The 18,249-nt window shown below is 38.5% G+C and overlaps 1 protein-coding gene across 6 annotated transcripts; it reads right to left on the reverse strand.

Annotated features, from left to right (window-relative positions):
* Positions 1 to 361: 361 nt before the first annotated feature.
* golga2 (golgin A2) lies at positions 362 to 18,021 on the reverse strand. Of its 6 annotated transcripts, none has more exons than XM_015044232.1 (28): positions 17,921 to 18,021; positions 16,358 to 16,498; positions 15,154 to 15,222; positions 14,237 to 14,389; positions 13,923 to 13,969; positions 13,220 to 13,283; positions 12,565 to 12,618; positions 12,098 to 12,178; positions 11,502 to 11,540; positions 11,317 to 11,379; positions 10,753 to 10,846; positions 10,527 to 10,633; positions 10,279 to 10,337; positions 9,961 to 10,102; positions 9,728 to 9,817; positions 8,810 to 8,917; positions 8,636 to 8,723; positions 8,380 to 8,522; positions 8,026 to 8,244; positions 7,693 to 7,806; positions 7,063 to 7,287; positions 6,244 to 6,343; positions 5,562 to 5,650; positions 5,228 to 5,447; positions 4,913 to 5,071; positions 4,720 to 4,826; positions 3,718 to 3,907; positions 362 to 3,247 (listed from the first exon to the last, which is right to left on the reverse strand). In XM_015044232.1, exons 1-28 carry the CDS (start codon positions 17,966 to 17,968, stop codon positions 2,973 to 2,975), a joined length of 3,288 nt encoding a protein of 1,095 aa, XP_014899718.1. In that variant the 5' UTR covers positions 17,969 to 18,021; the 3' UTR covers positions 362 to 2,972. The 6 variants fall into 6 exon arrangements, with proteins under 6 accessions (XP_014899718.1, XP_014899717.1, XP_014899719.1 ...); XM_015044231.1 differs by having other exon boundaries at positions 4,913 to 5,074; XM_015044233.1 differs by lacking the exon at positions 15,154 to 15,222 and having other exon boundaries at positions 4,913 to 5,074.
* Between the last annotated feature and the right edge of the window lie 228 nt (positions 18,022 to 18,249).

Genomic DNA, 18,249 nt, shown 5'->3' on the forward strand with positions numbered 1-18,249 from the left:
ATCACAAAGCTTTCCATAGTAAAAGAAGAAAATAGAACTAAAACTGGTAATAAGTGAATCAAATTAAAGAGGAACTAAAAGATTTAGCTTAATATAGCATACTGTAATTTTTATAATTTAGTTTTATTAAAAGACTTGCTGCTTGATAAGAGTAAATTATTCCTAGTCATTTTCTGTGGGCAATACCTGTGTTAGAATTAGATTGGTCATATAAAGAATATGAACTCGTTGAGAGTTGTATTTGAAGTGGTATCTAAGTTGGCAAAATATAACATGTAAAATAGTTGATTTATTGGAAAATAAATGTGTTTATAATACCAAACAATTTGGTGAATCCCAACAAAAAGCGAGTCCAGACAGCTTGAGTTGCTCAATCAGTTTTATTCAGGAGGAAAGTATTACTCAAGAGAAAAGGAGAAAAAAAAATAGCTTGGGTTGAAGCAGCACTCAAAAATCAGGTTGCTCTGTGATCCTTCATCCTAAACTCACTTCAAGTTTATATTAAAACTGATTAGATGAGATGCTAACTTACTCCAAATAAATATATTTTTTTCCATTTTGTTGGTGTTTGTAATAAACCACAGCCAGTCAGTAACGGCCAACAATCCCAACTCTGCACTAACAGACATACACACAACCCCATACAGCCAGTTAATGTGGCGAAGCAGCTTCTCCCAGAATCCCCCTCAACACATCAGGCATTATGAATATACAATATATTACACAGTTACAGTATATACAACACCTCTTTTACAATAAAAGACGGTTAATGTTTTTTCTTGGTGTCAATCACACGTGACATCGTTAAGCGGTGAAGTAGGAAGTCATTTCATCCACATTGTTGATTTCACACAACTTGGAGGAGAGAGGGGAGAAAATGCAGATTGTATTGTGCATTTGTCTGTTGGTCGGACCACCCAAGAAAAACAAAAAAGCGTTCAAACAAAAAATATATATATATTAAAACTAAATCTGAAGAAAGAAAATGTAGGGGTTCTTAAAATAGAAATGTTGTGTTTTACTATTGGTGCTTTCTGCAATTCCTGTAACTGTTTCCCATACATTTTTTTCTTGTAATTTACATGGTTTGCTTTGTGGAGTCTGCAAAAACTACCACATTCTGCACCATTACTTCACCTTTTGATACTTTTAGCAATAAACATTCTGTGTGCAATTTCAAAGCCTAGTAAATGAGAGCCAATATGAATTGTTCTCAAATTGGAAATGCTCCAATTTTGTTTAGTCAAATTCATAGGAAGGCGATCTGCTTGCAAACACAAAGCCAGAGTTGTATTATAATGTTGGGATTCTCTGCAATTCCTTGCTTTTAATGCCCAAAAGAGATATATTCACAAGTGTTATTACGCAAGTCCTATTGCTGAATGGAGATGACAAATGTAACATTTTTTTTCATGAGTTTAATACTTTTTCTTTACCCAATTGGTCCCTCAACTATGGAAAAGATTTTTTAAAGTCCAAGTTGTCCTATTTAAAACGTATGGCCATATTCTGAGTGTGACAGAGCGCACACCGGTAATTAAATTCAGGGGAATCCTCAGCATGAAGCTTCATGGGACACGCCCTCCCCTTTCACTGAAACCCATGCTATTCCAAACGGTCCGTCAGCACAGGGTGAGCTGTGTGAGAAAGCTTTGTACAGATTTAGTGCAATCATATTTGTATAATCTAACATTTTTTTTTACAAAAACAAAGTAGAAGAGATGCACTTTTGGCTAAGAGAAAAATCTGGATTCCAAGCAAAAAAAAAAATTCACTTACACAGTCTCACGCATTCCAGTTGTCAAAGATGTGTATTGAATCCTTTGATATGTAAAACCAAACATGAACGTAACAGAACACAACAAGCCCTGAAGAATAGTGTCCCAAACGTAAAACCCCATGAAAATAATTTTTTTAGCCGAGACGCTCAGTTGAGGAAGAGAAGCAAGCGACTGGAATGTAAAATATGTCTGTGATGAAACCAGCAAAATGCCTCATAACATGTTGTAATATAATATCTGCCATAGTAAATATCAATTTAAGGAAATAGGTTGGGAAGAAACCTTTAGCACAGCGACCCAAGCTTTTAGAACAGAGGTGTGTTGTGCCTTCAACATATTTAATCATTGTTAAACTTCAAGGGGTCTTTTAAATTGCATCCATGCCCATATTTCACCTGATCAACCACCGGTTTGTAACGGTGTTGACGTCTCAGTCTAAGCACGTTTAAAACACATCAACACAAAATAGATTTCACAGGTATTAACATTATGTAATGTACAAACATAAGTTATTTTCAGTGTTCAAAGTAGGAAACAAAGGAGACGAACGTAGTTTTGGAAACGGTACCAATCAGCAACACCCTCTTGAACTTCCTGAACTTGTTAGTGTAACTTAGCAACCTCATGACTTCAAAACTAAACGGCACAAAGTTTCATGTGCACCTGTCGACTTAACTTTGCCCTACAGCTCTCTGCATTTAATGTTAGTCCAACCAACCTGGTGTCTGCTCTCTGCACCCATCTCCTTGGATTTCACACACATTTAAATACTTGGGTTTATTACATTCAAATCTGATGCTTTTGGCATGAGTACAGTGAATTGAAACTGATTTTTGCACAAGAACTGGTCATTTTTAGCAGCTCTTTGAGTGCTGTACCAGCAAAGGGGGCAGAATATATGGCCCCAGTATTGCACATGTATGAGTTAAGTGACAAAAGGAGGATAGGATTTAAAAATTCCAATAAGGAGATTAATCAAGTTTTGTTTTGGAATACTAATCATCTCCCATCTGTAAAAAAAAAAAAAAAAAAAGACAAACCAAAACAAGGGGGAGCAAACTGAACAAATAGGGGCCATTTCAGTGTAACTGGGTGAGACGGTCGTTAAAGTGGGAAACTTCTTGAGATGTGTAAATATGTTCATCAAGCTACAAATCATTCAACCACAGAACCTCAGTCACACTCTGGGCCTCACACCACCAGGATCTTTACTTCATCCTGTTTGTCGGGCCGGTAAAAGAAGGGGATGCAGGGATTTTCGCCCAGGAACGGCGGTGACCGCGGAGCTCCCTGGGGGTTCTGGATCTCCTGGAGAAGCTGCATGATTTGCTGGGCGGTGCCGTCCTCTCTGGGCCCCAGAGGTTTGGACTCAGTCTGAACAGAACTATATGGTAATGTTTGGGATGAGGCAGCTTCTAGACCTTGTAGTGGGGAGGTCTCAGAGAGTGGGCTGACCTCTATGGCTTCTGTAGAGAACAACACATGAAGTTTCAGGATGATAAAGTCGATTAGAAAACACATCAAATACACTAGAGCTGCACTTAGAAGTTGGCTGGTGACTGGAATATGTTGATTTTAACCTGACCAGTGTTTTTCAACTTAGTAAATGAACCACATAAAAAAAAAAAACAGGCTACCAAGTTAAATGACAACAATGAGAACAATTGCCACAAACTCAGTTATGCATTAGTGCGAAAAAATGGTGGGATTTTTAAATTTTGTTGGATTTCCACGATTGCAAAACAGCGAAAAACTGGAAGGTCTGATTGATGCAATTTGGCGACTGCAGTCTAGAGAGCCACATAAAAAGTAAAGGTGGGCCGAATTGGCCCATGAGCCTGCTTACTGGTCTTTAATCCTCTGACCTCCACCGGACTTGAAATTGCAAAGTTTTAGTTTTCAGATCATTTTCTGATTTGGTCCGTCTTGCTCTTACCTTCTCCATCGACAGCATTAAGCTCATGCTTATGTGCTTGCTGCTGTAAGTGAGAGTGCTCCTCCCCAACAGGAAGCAGGTCGGGGTTCGCTGTTCCCATGGCGGCTGTAGCTCCAGTGTAACGATTGTACCAGTCGTTCCTCTCGGCCACAAGCCTGAGGACAAGATCCTGCAGCTCTGCCAGTTTGGCCTGAGGGCGAAATGAAACAAATCATTACTACTGGTGGTGCAAAAATAATTTTTTTATATATATATATATGAGACAGAGAGAGAGAGAAGAGAGGCTGATTTCAATCTTTAAAGTGATCTAAAGGACATTTATGCTGATGAAGTGTTTACAGAGTAATGAGAAAACACAGAAAAATGTCAGTTTCAGAAAACATTTACCATATTTTCCGCACTATAAGGCGCACCGGATTATAAGGCGTGCCTTCAATGAATGGCCCATTTTAAAACTTTTTTCATATATAAGGCGCACCGCATTATAAGGTGCATAGAATAGACGCTACAGTAGTGGCTGGAGTTACGATATGCATCCACTAGATGGAGCTGCACTAAAGTGAATGTCAACAAAACAGTCTGACTCCAGTCAGCGAGGAGAGCCTTCCGCGACTGGGCCGGGGCGTGGCCGGACGATGGTCACCCTTCTCCGTTGGCGCACAGCATGTTGGTGGAGAACGTGGTGCTAAATGACCTGCAGACGACCTGATTCTAGATGGTCGGTATTTAGATAGGTCAGTCAAACTTTATTAACAAACCAGCGTTCTGACAACTATCCCAGCATGCACCGCAGGCTTCTTCTTCTACGGGCGAAAATGAAGTCGGCGGCTGCTTACTGTAGTTGCATGACCTATTGTGGCTCGATATTGGTCCATATATAAGGCGCACCGGATTATAGGGCGCACTGTCGGCTTTTGAGGAAATTGAAGGTTTTTAGGTGCGCCTTATAGTGCGGAAAATACGGTAAATGTGCCTCTCCATCAGAACTCATCAGTACAGAACCTTCATCTCCTCTTTGTCTTGGGCCAGCATGTTGATATACTGCTCTTTCTCCTGGTGCTTCTGCTTCATTATGGCCCGCTGACTTTGGTACAGGGCGATGTACTCCCCTTAAAATAACAATGAGTAAAAACAAAAATATAATTAAATTCACAAACTACAACCATAAAATTTTTAAAAAGCAAGTAGTTCATACCTATAGTGTCAGTCTCTCCACTCAGCTGGATGCAGCGGTGCTCCAGTTCCTCCACCCGCTCCTTCAGGTCGGCTTTCTCCTGCATGAGGGAGGTGAAGCGCTGCTGGAGCTTCTCCATGGCGGCTTGCAGCGCCTGATGAACTTCAACTGGGACTCCTTCTGCTGAGGTAGCATAGCGGATACTGAGGGTTTACATAGTGACCAACCTATTATAGCTATAAACAGTGTGAGAGCCAGCAGGTGAAACTAATTTACTCTACAGAGCAGTGCAACGTGGTACTTTAACATAAAAGCAAATTGTTCTGTTTTTCTGACCTGAATGCTCATGACTGTGCTCAGTGTGACTGTGACAATCATCATGCCCATGACCATCTTCATGAACAGGTGTGTAGTTGTGGTGTTGCTGCTCCAGTCTAAGGGCCACGACCGCCTGTTGCCGGGCTGCCATGTGGAGCCTGTGCTCCTCCTCCAGCTGCCTTCTGGCTTCGTCCCTCTCCGCTTCCACCTGAGCCAAAGCCCCACGGATAAAATCCTCCTGTTGGAAGAATGAAAAAGTGTGATAAAGGAGACCTAACATGGGAAGCAGAAAATTACTACCACATTATGTAAATCAGGTCAGACACAAAGTGACTTCCATCTCTATACCAACCATCTCTTTCTGGCTCTCAAAGTCTTCTGGGATAACAATAGAAGACTTTGTAGGACTCTCCTCCGCTGAGTGGCTTTCCACTCCATCTCCTAAATTACATGACAAAGTAGAACAATAGAAATATCTGATGTATATAACTTCACCCATTTTGCATTCAACTCCCACCACAAATTAACTTGCAGCTGTTTGCAACAAACAAATCAACCAAGTACAAATCAAATAACTCAACACAACTAATAATAAAAGTAGGTGACTACCAGTCTCAAAATTATCTTTTTAGTTCTTGGTGAAGCACCTTTTAGCTGTTTTAAAGTGACTCTTAAACAACAGATTCTGGGAGCGTTCACAAAGGGCGAACGACTCTGGTTCAGGAATATAGTTAAAGTTTGAACGTTCCAAGATGTTTGAAAAAGTTAAAGTCAGACAAGTTCGAGATCAATTAATCAAATGTTCTGAATACCAAATGATGGTGAACTCTGAAACATCCTTGGTATTACGGACCCATTAAAGGGTCCATTAATCCAACTTTCTTTGCAGAAAAAGTTGGATTTTTCTGTAGAGAAAATATCCAGTTTTAACATCGTTTGATAAAACGATGTTAAAACTGGATATTTCTGCTCAGAGGAGTACGAGCACAAAATGAAAAACACCAGCAAAGCACGAATACAGAACAAACCCTTACCCTGGTCTCTGGACGTCGCCACAAGAGCTGAACTGTTGAGCAGCTCTTTTATCTCAGCCTTCAGCTGTTCGTTGTCTCTGACCAACTGCTCCAAATGCTTCTACAAGAGCAAACATTTAAAACAATACTAAAATTACTCATGAATGTTTGTGTATCAGGTAATTATACAGCAGACAGAGTAAATAATTAAGCATAAAATGACTAAACGCCTGACATGAAATACATGAGTTTAATGTAAATGTTTAAACACTAAATGTGCCAGACGTAAGCATTTTGAAGTGACGGTTCAGCCTCAAAATTTGATGCAATTAATCTGAATGTCATCTGCATATTTTTTACAACACCATAAAATGCCTGGCTCAAACAAAATCCTGCCTCATATACAGCATCGGTACCGTAAAGGTGACTTACTATGCTTCCTTGAAAGAGTAAGTATAGCTCTATGAGCTATACAAAACATGTTCATTACATATTTTGCACATTAACATCATTAGATAAAGAGATTTTAGTCTAGTTGGTTCTTCCTATTCTAAGCTCCTTTCAGAATGGATTAAGGGCTTTTTGTCACTTCATATCCAAATAAGCTTCTGACGGCCACACACTCCAACTCAACATTTACACTCGCATGTGAAAATGCCTGCAAACAGATGCACAATTTTACAACCGTACAACTGTGAAAAGCAGAAGTAAAACCTTTAAGAATCAGTTGAGTATACAAAAAACATGCAAAAAGTGAATTTTGCAAAATAGGTCAATTTTAGGCAGCTGAGGTAAATAAAAACCTTGATCATAATTTTAAGATTCAGGGTCCGTACACACCTCTGCTTGTTGGAGCTGATTCTGGCTGATGTCCAGCTGTACACGGCCGTGACTTTCATCATGCTGCAGTCGGTCCATGAGCTGGGTCTGCTGCAGAAACTGTTGGTGGAGCTGTTCCCTGTCTGCAGCCACGGCCTGGTAGGCAGCGCAGTACTGCTGCAGATGGGCCACCACCTGGTCTCTCTGCTCTAGAACGCCCCGTGTCTCCTGACATTTTAGCTCCAGCTGGAGGCAACAAAAGAAAAATGGACATTAAAACCAAAAAGCAGCAGATTATTCCTCAGTTGCTCAAAAACTTCAGTTAATTAAATTTCACAAGTCTTTATCATTTCCAATTATTAAAAAAAAAAAAAAAAGAAAAGAAAAACTGTGTACAGTTGATAAAGGTATTGGTGTCCATACAAAAATGTTACTGTTTTGAAGTATTGAGAGTAAGTTTTAACACTTACTGAGAGCAAACTGGAAGCTAATTCTCATTTTTAATAATTTTATCCCCAAAAAAAAAAAAAAAATATATATATATATATATATACATATATATATATATATATATACACACACACACACACACACACACACACACACACACACACACACCACAAGGCTTTATAACAGATGTGGGTATGTTACCTGCTCCTTGACGTTGTGTAGCTCCTCTTGTAATTCCCCCATCCTGCGTGCCAACTCCTTTTTCACATGTTGCTCTGACTGGATTGCAGTGGTCAGCTCCATATTCTCATTAGTCTGTCATAATGATGGAGTAACATGAAACTTGGATTTAAAACAAGCTCTCAGTCACTTATATGAAGCACTAAAGTAATGGATGGGCTTCATTTATGTTCAATTTTAGAAAGCAACAGTAGAAAACAAACACTAGAAATTGAAACGCAGGAGCATAAATCCAATGCAAAAGGAGACAAATTAAGAATGATCAGAGTAGTGGTAGTTCATTTTTGGCCTCACCAGCTTGACAAAGCCGTTCTGTAGCTCGGCCAGCTGGTCTTTCAGCGTGCGGTTCTGGGTAAGAGCTCGGCTAATCGTGGCCTTGTCTGACTGGACGTCCTCCAGCATGCGTCTGCGGTCCTCTTCCTCCTGCGACTGGCTCTCCACCTGCCGCTCCAACTCTTCCAGGCGGGTCTCTTGCTCCGCACAGAAGCGACTTAGCTGCTCATTATCTCGAAGCTGGGGGAACACCAAATATATGTAGAAAAATATTTGGTCTCATTTTCAAAATATCAGGGATAATCAACCCATCTGATACAGGATATGCTATTATTTATCCATCAACATGTTTAAACAAAACAACGGAGTGCATACCTGAGCCTGGCATTGAGCAGTAATGGCATCTTTCTCCTGTTGTAAACTACTGAGGGCCTCCTGCAGAGCCACCTCTGCCTCTGATGGTCCTGAAGGTTGAGGCTCAGCATTTTCCTGGGCTTCCTTCTCCACAGACAATAATGCTGTAAAGGACAGAATAACACTTAACAAGCTCTCCAATATTATGGCTTGATTTCAGTTAACCCTGGTTTGGATGCTGTTTATTTCCCAACAGAACTGAGAAAACAAATCTAACCCGCAGCATTTTTCAGCTCTACAACGCTGGCCTCCAGCTCTTGGACTCGGTTGATGTTTCTGTCTCTCTCTTCTGCTACCAAAGACACCTTCACACAGAAATTAAAATAAATCATCACAAACAGTTAAGTTTTCAGCGGTATTGCCAAACATAGTATACATTTTATCATTATACCTGTGCAAGCAGCTGCTCGGTTTTGTCCTTCCACACACGGCCCTCCTCCTGGATTCGTTCCACATAACGATCTCGCTCCGTCTTGAGCTGGTCTACAGACTCCAGAAGCTACAACAACATAGACATACAACAGTCTTAGTCAAAGTTAACCTTTATGTTTTTAAATAATCAAGTTCGGAATGAGACAAATGAGCTCAATATTTCTGATTACTGCTCAAGGATTCTTGTGTCACTGTTAATATTGTGAGCTGTAACAACAACTACCAGCAGAACAATTTAAATCTAACAACAACTTTAGCATAAATCTACAGTTGACAAGTACCAAAACAGTCATCTGTGTTGTAGAAGGTGTTTTTGGCAAATTTCCACCAACTTTAAAACAGTAAAATCTAGTTACTTTGCTTAACTGAAGCTGAATTAAACCAAAACTGTTCAGTATTCAGAGTGTTGTCCCTGCCTTTTATTGTAGCTTGTGTGCCAATTTCAAATTAGCAATGATAGGCCAGGAAACAGTGGGACTTTTCAAATTTAACCAAATTCTATGTATTTGCATATTTACACAAACATTGTTGCAATCCTTCATTTTCCACTCTATTTTATAAAGAAAATATATACTTTAAAAATGAAATCTAGGAGCAAACCTTTGTTACTTTGAATCAAATATATTTTGTCACGTTAAGCTGACAATCTGACGGTGAATTTGTAAACTACCCAGTATTTAGTCATAGTCCTCAGTGCACAACAGATCACCTAATTATATTGAATTATGGATGACATTAATGAAGGATAAATTCTGTCACTGGAGATAAAGGTTTATGCAAAATGAAAACAGGCTGGCAGGTCTGCATGAAAGTTTGTAACTCCTATTTTTTACCTTAAGGTTTCATAATGTACATGTAAGAGGGAGATGCCTCAGACCTGGTGATTACGTGACTCCAGCTGCTGCTTTTCTTCCAGCAGCATCTCGACTTTTTGGTTGAAACCGGGGGAATCTGACTGACTGGAGTACTGGAGATAAATAAAAACACATTGATGTAAAATTTGAATGAGCAATGAAAAAGAAATATCTATTTGTATTATAAATGATCAGTACAATTTAAACAGTAAAAATCAGAGCCAGATGTGATGTTCTTGAATAATGAAGCATGCACCTGTTGAAGCATGAGGTCCGCCATCTCCAGCCTCTTGTGAAGATCGTCTACCTCCAGCCTCATTGCAGCATTATCTTGTGTAATCTGTCTCAGCTGTTCAGACAGCTCTGAACTCTGCTGTTTTGACTCCTCACTTAAATTGCTGTCAACAAACAAACATAAATTATATTCCACTTGCCTCATACTTTCAGAAATTGCATAGCCTGAACTGCACTTGTTTGAATTAAACAAGACTAAGTTGGCAGTAGCAAATTTAAAGCAGAATAATATATAAAATGTATTCCTATAATATGCTCACTAATTAAAAAAAAAACTTACTTGAGTCTCAGCACCTCTAGCCTTAAATTGTCTCTTTCTTTTTCAAGCTCCTTGTTTTGCTAAAGATAAAATGAAAGAAAAAAAAAAACATACATTGCTTATACTTAACAACATGACAGCAATATTTCAAATACATTCAACTAAGCTGATTTCTGTTTGACATGAATAAGTCAACTGAAAATTAATTTCATTTTAGAAGTTACAGCTTTATTCATTTGTCTCATAATAAATTCTTTAAAGTACGTTACCCTCTCAAATTGCTTCTGCTGTGTGGAGACAGTAGAGAGAGTTCGCTCCAGCTCTGAAACTCTCTGCTTCGTTGTCTGCAGACGGTTATTGAACTCCTCTGCTTCAGCTACGAACACACATGGAGTCGGAGCATGTCATTGCAAGCATGCAAACACAGTTACTTGACCCGACTGATTGTGCAAACCTAAAATCTTGCAAAAGTCATTTTAATGCTTACAGACACACCTGATTTTTGTCGTGCAGCCTGTTGTGTGTATTGTAGTGCTGTTTGTAGCTCAGATTTCTCTGATACCAGAATCCCAATGGTTTGGATATGAACCTTATAGGAAACAAATTAAAAAAATATTAAGATTCCAAGTGTGGATTTCACTTGTTTATACTGCAACATTTATTTAAAAAAAATAACACAAAAGTATTGCATGAAACAAAAACATGTCATAATATAATCTTAAATGTTTTAAAGAAGCAAATATTTCAAACACTTCAATATCAAAGTCAGAGTCTTTGATCAAAAGCTGCTGTAAACAAAAATGCTTTTAGTCCTGATTCAAAGGAGCCAGCAGTTTCTGCACATTTCAGGTTTTCAGAGTTTGTTCCAGTGCAGAGAAATAAAACACACTGAAACCTTAGCATGCATCACTCTGAGCGCTGAGGGGAGGGAGGGTGAGTTTTGGATCATATTACCATCTATTTATGGAAAAGGAACACCATGCAATTGTAATTTTTTTTTGCTGGTATATTTCCACAGGAATGCTTAAAATAAAATCTCATTATTTCTAAGGGATTTACCTGTAACTGCTCCCGCATTGCTCCATGCTCCTTTGAAAATTTCTGTTCAAATTCCTTTCGCTCCTGAAGGAGGAAATTACAAAAATGCATGACTGTCCATGACAAAGCTCAAAGGCATAGATCATAAAAGATGGGATTGAGTAAAACATGTTGTAAAGGTAGGAAAATGAGGAAAAACGTCCAACCTTCTGCAGCTGATCTGTAAGCTCCTGAGTTTGATGTACCTGCCAAGACAACGTAGTACAAAATTAGGATTAGGCAGTGGGGGTGGGGGGGGGGGTTAAAAAATAAGTCATCGAATATTTAGTACTCTATTCTATCTTAGAAAATATAATAAAAATTCTGCAGATGAGATCTTTTACATGCCAGCCACACAACTGCTGTGCAAAGAACAAAAATAATAGACATGTTTGGTAATTCCTAATGTGTCATATTATTTAATGTTTGCTATAATGTTATTGAGGATAGTCCACTAAACTGGCTCAACAAGCCCTGAACATCATGCAACTACAAGCAAAGTGTTAAGATGCCTGATTAAAATGTGCACCCAATGGGGTGCTTATACTATATTTAGAGTTGCAGGATGCACCCTAATCCACCTGAGCAACAGATAAAAATGAGAGAGAGATAATAAAAGATGAGTGTGATGGCCTGGTGGTTATGATAGCATGCAAAATGCATTGCGATCCAAAGCGTAATGCAAATAAATAACAGAACGGGAGGTTAGGGTAACAATGCAAAAAGCAAGGGCACACAGATATGCATACACACAGCTTCTTACCAGCTGGTCTAGCTTGGTATTGAGCTGAGAGTTTGTTAGCTTGCTAGATTCCAGGGCGGCTGCCAGCTCCTGGTTCCGACTCTATCACGTGCACACATGCATCCGGGAAACAAACAAAAAAAGAAAGAAAAAAAAAAAAGGAAAATAATAAATATAAAGACACGGATAAGGTGAAGGAACAAAAGTCAAACAGAGAACACAGGGGAGGAAGACAAATATTTAAATGTGAAATATTAACATGGAGGCAAATAATATTACTGTTACAAGTGGTGGGTAATATGCTTTCAATGATGGAAAATGCCACATGGTTAAAATAAGAAAAAATGCTAGTTTTAAAATACTTTGAAGGCAAGTGGTCCAAGCTTGGAGAAAGTAAATCCTATTCGGAATGGTGTAGGAGTAGCTCAGGAGTAAAAATATACAAAACAAATCCAAAGTGGAGGAAAAAAGAAAGTTTTCCACCTTACCTCCAGTTCTCCAGAAGGTGCAGCTTCCCCATTCACATATGGAGCAGATGTCGACTGGAACGACAATGAAATCACAATTTACGAGCTTTGCAACAGAACTGATGACACACTTTACATATTTGCGATGCAAAGAGAAGGTGAGGACAACATTCCCCCATACAGAGTCCATCTCTGCAGGCATAATAATGGGCAAAATTATTAATTCAAAAACTACATTACACCTTCAAATTTTCGATAGCAAAGAAAGACCCCAATTAATTTAATCACATTTGTTTTCTCATACTTTGGATAGCAACATGATCTTTATAAAGGTGAGATGATTACACAGTTAATCTTTCTCAGAACTGAGCAAATTTAACATAAAACACACCGTGATATTAACTGTTGCGTACTGTTTTCCAGTGCCAAACAAAGTTCAGGGAGGATACTGTATATCTGATAAGAACACCAGGTGATGGTGTCAGTATGAGGACTGGCAGAGCTGAAAATGCTTCCAGTGCATTCTTGCAAACAATAGATGCAACACACACACTGGTTGGAAATGTAGACCGGCAGGGTGTTTTGTTAAAAGCCTAACACAGCATGACAAAGTGTGAGGCAGAAAGAGTGAGAGATAGAAAGGCATGGGATGACAGTGATGTCTGTAACACCCTACCTCAGAGACCAGACCATTTAGTTGTTGCGAGAGTTGCCGCAGGCTCTCTGTGGAAGACAACGGTCTGCAAAATAGACGTGCCAGATGAATGCAAATTATAAACTTTCCCGTTTTATGCTACAAGCAGCAACAGGGGTGGACTCAAAATAACAGAGTGGAGAAAAGACAGCACTGCTTTTACAGAGTGTCTGAGAAACTCAAGTAAGTTATGAATGTTAATAGGCAATTTTGCACAGAGATTATGAAGTATCGCTGCTGGGAAAAAAAAAAAGAAGCAAATATGCTGAAAGAAAACCCAAAAATTAGTGACTTGGAGCTAAATTGAGCCCAGGCACAGCAGTGTGTTTGAGTAATAGATCAGCATTCAGTTATTACAAAGGTAAACTCCCATCAAACACAAAGATGAAACAATCTTCACCTCTCTACTTTGTAAAAGCATTGAAAGTTGAAACAAGGTCTAAAACGTCCTGAAGAAACCATATAAAAAGTACCAGACATGCTAGTTTTTCACATATTGTAGAAAAAATGTAAGAAAAGATAACGCCCAGGAAAAGGACTAAAGTCAAAACATTAAAAACAAATCCTTAAAAGAAATAGATTGCAACAAATATCAAATAAAGTTACATTTACAAAAGTAAAAACTGTGTGTGACAAGACTGAATAAAAACAAGTTAAATTACATCACTGAAAATTAAAAACCCACCTAGTTTCCTCCTTTAAACTACGGTTTCCGTTGGTATCTGGGAAATCCTATACAGAGAGAAAATTAGAAGCAGAGGCTAGTAAGAAAACACGCAGGTGAATTTATGTGCTAGGACAGCACATTAAACCATCACAAAAAAGACTACTATTTTTGACATTTTCTATAACTATGCCAAAAATCCTACTTATCCTAACTTCAGGCAAGTTCACAAATTCTTAGGCTGGAAATGTTGTATGTCAACATGACCTGTTATGGCATCTTAGGTGCATTTTAAACGATAAAACAAGCATGCAGACAGGAAAAAAAAGACACACCTGCAACTCAGTGTTGTGACTGACAAACTCAGAGTTAGTAGCAGCGTTAGCACTAGCAGAGTTAGACACAGGCGAGTCTCGGCCGGACTCGCTGTGTGGCTCCTCCGGCAGCTGAGGAACGGGGGACACCATGGCCTCCATGTCAGCAAAGGTCTGAGGTAACATACACAAAAATGCCAACTCACTTTTAATGTAAGACGACAAGTGTTTTCAAGTATTGGCACACAAAAAAAAACCTGTCATGTTAATGCAGTTTACAGTTTATGTCTAAATATTAACAAAATAAACATGAGGACAAAAAGTACAATCCTCAAACAAACAGTGTTTAATGGTTTAGTGACCAACTCTTGTCATTATCTGTTACTGTAAACTGCATTGTGAACACATTGCAGTCTTATTAGCATTTTAATGTTAATATGTAATGTGTTTGAGGTGATGTGATATTTCAAAAGCAGGTACACTCAACATCAAAGAAAAAAGAAACAAGCTGAAAAGTGAGCAGCGTTCTTGTTTACCAAGATATTCATCTGCATTGAACATTAAGCAACAGGAACGACAGCTATGTTTAGCTTAAGAATGTGCAAATGCCAACCAATAACACTAGCCAACATAAGATCAACATTTCTTCAAAAAAAAACTAAAACAATGTACTGACATGCAATGAACAAAGAACAAAGAATGCTGCACACTCCACCTGTTGAAATCATTTCTGAAGTTTCTTGAAATGAGCTTACAAAGACAAAACATTCAAGACTTGGGTTTCAACTGGTTGTGTGTTTTGGTCAATGTGAAAAAAATGTGAACAGCAGACAAGGCATAATCTTGCACACCAAAAATGAGGAAGAGCTATTTACAGAAAGAAGTGCAGAGAGGGGGAAGGACAAGGGTAAAGCAGAAAGAGAGGGACAAAGGCTCACCTGACAGTTGCCATTAGGTGGGACGACTACTCCATTGCTTTGACTAAGTGCTTTCAGAAAACTGTCAAACTACAACAGAAAGAAACAGCAGCAGACAGAAAGAGAGAAGTGACAGGGCAGAAAACAACTCAAAGTCACAGAGAGATAAATGATAGAAGCAGCTACCACAAGGAAGAGCTGCAGAGGTTAGTGTGTGACAAGAATAAAGTGACCACAACATATGTTGCCATCATTTGTACAAGTTCTTTTTTCGCCTCTCCATTTACAGTCATAATTAGGCCTAAATTAAATTAGATTTGAACTACCAGTAAACTTCTTATTTCAATATGAATTCTATCCAAGAAACTGAACTGAAATTAACAATTTGCACTTATAAGTTTAGGCTTTCCAATCATACGAACAAAGAGTTGTTAAAATTAATAACTGATATGTTGAGAGAGCGAGCAGAATTAAAGAAAGGAAAAGGAAAAGTGAAAAGATGCTGATATTTGAAACACAATTCAAAGATAGAGATTCTTACTTTACAAATGGCATTTTTAAGTTAATGGTCATGTGTGCAACTACTGCAGAGTAGAGTGCAGTCACAGTTATCGTAACAGTGAGAAGAACATCGACAGCTGTCTAAAGAACGGCCGTAAACGCAGGTCAAATGTCATGAGGCAGAGCCAAGTTATGCGCATGTGCTGTCTGAAAGCAGCACCCCACACACACACACACACACACACGTCCTCATTAGCCTTTTTAATGTGACCACAGACTGTTCAATTGGAACACAAAGCAAGAGGCAATGCTTGATATCAATAGGCTACTTCAATCACACTTTTGTTGAAAAACAAAAGGTGTGTTTACAATAACTGGTATAGTAACCAACATTATTAGAACTACTGTTTAAAGTCTAATACACATTTCCTTCCTTATGACTGACAATTATCACAGAGCTTTCCAATACCTTCTGATATTCTGTATTTCTGAGCATGTTTAAGAGAATATCAAACAGAACTGCTTTGCTAGCAATCTATGTCAAGAAATGTAAATGTATGAAATTAGTAACATAGTTTTGCAACTAGCAACATAATTAGTGCACAAAATACAAAGGACTAAATACAGGGGTGAAATGTACATGTAGTATTAGGAGGCAATCTAATCCAACAACCAACACAAGAAAAAAAAGACTAAATGAGCAGAACGTTACAGAAAAACTCACATTGTCTGGGGAATCTCTGTCTGCATCAAGTTGGTTCACTTCCTTCACCTTGCGCTTCTTCTTGGATCCTGTTCCACTTCCTCCTCCTCCCCTTTCTCCTCCCACAGAACCAGGAGAGCTCTTCTGTTGAAACTCCTTCAGCTGAGCAACACAAAAAGAAACAGAATGCAGAAAGAGTGTTTTACCTTCTCTGTTTCCAAAATATTTATGTCTTTCTTTAGCCAAATATTATGTTTTATACAACTTGTAAAATATAAAGAGGGCTAGTAGGGCATTAAAAACGCTCTGACACCTTACAGCAAAATTAACTATGTTAAAGTAATTAATTGCTTTCATATCCTTATTTTTTAGATATTGTTCACTGTTCACCATATGTATATATATATATAAAACGCTACACATATTCATTTAAAATGATGAATATGCAGTTGCATAATTTTAGATCTAACACAAGGCCTCTTTGCAGCTGCTCCCCAAAAGTCAACAATATTTATTAAGCAGGTTTCTCAAGTTGAATTTTGTCTGGCATGAAGCAACATCCAAGTAATCTCTACTAATGCACCTTTAATCCAATTATTCTAAAAAAAAAAACAACCCAAAAACTATGCCACTCAAACAACAAAAATACAGTTTCAATCTTGAAATAAAAAGAACAACAGCAACAAGAACCAGAGACGATGTTTTAAAAATAGGTGAGTTGAAAAATAACATTTTAGGCTCAGGGCCCTGAAAAGTAACAGGAGGAACAACAAGGAAATCAAGTGACTAATCAAATTTTAAATGGTGTTTCAAATTTATGATCACCTATTTACAAAATATATGAGTCAAAGATTAAATATTGAGGAGTACAGTGGTCGAAATGTATTCATATTTCTACAAAACTCCAAAATAGCTCCTCTTCTGTCCGAGAAGAGGGGTGTCAGCTGTCAAAACAGTCCCCTTGATTCAATCCAGTTCATTATGCTAGCAAGCTAATTTTGTGGAGTTCAGTTTTATACTTTCTGAAAACGACTGTTTGTAGCCCAATTTATGATGTTAACATTTTTTGCAAACGAGTCAAAAGGTTGTCAAGCTTCTGTGTTATGGTATTTCCACTCATCCGTATCAATGTATTCGTTAGCTTTTGAGCTTGTTTGCTAATGTTAACTTGCCTTAGCACGTTAAGATTTCGCCAATGACTAAATTTACGGTTGTCTTGATAGACGGGTAAACCTTTGGCCCACAGTTGAGTTACTCGTTGAGGCACTAAGATGAATAGGATGTCGTGAATACAACTTCCAACTAAGAATAGACGAAGGTGAAGGCTATCAGTAGGTTACTGCTATCAGTGGAGGCCAGGAGACAGGCACCGGTCTTTCCTGCTCATTGAAGCCGGAATATGAGTGCGAGAGGAGGGACGTGCGACATCGCAGAGGTCGGACGACGTGTAATGACAACACCCGTGCTCAGTCATGGAATTTATAATACAACAAGTAGAAACACGGTTGAATTAAACTTGCAAGCTAAATAAATGATGAGTATATAACGTGAAATTAAGGAAAGTCATTTATTAATATACTTTACCTTTTTCTTAGCTGCAGCGAGTTTTGTTTGCCTACTCTGGTCGGCCATCCTGCTGCTCTGGTGGTCAAGCGACCGAACCACGTCATCAGTAAGATGCTAATGGATCCTTCTATCGGTAGGGGGCGCAAAGCCCCCGTTCTTAGGGGGCGCAACCAGTTTTAGATAAACATAGACTTGTGATATAAAGTAGGGGAAAATGTGATTGTAGATCCCATTATTATTACACTATAAGTTCTTGCTCTTCTGTGTTTATAAGCACTTTTAAAGTGCTTAAACTTTAAGACGTTATTTGAAACTTTTTTTTTTTTTTTTTTTTTTTTAGATAAGGG

The sequence above is a fragment of the Poecilia latipinna genome, unplaced genomic scaffold (genome assembly GCF_001443285.1).
Source record: "Poecilia latipinna isolate Pla-1442-1.1 unplaced genomic scaffold, P_latipinna-1.0 Scaffold665, whole genome shotgun sequence".
Classification (NCBI taxonomy): Eukaryota; Metazoa; Chordata; class Actinopteri; order Cyprinodontiformes; family Poeciliidae; genus Poecilia; species Poecilia latipinna.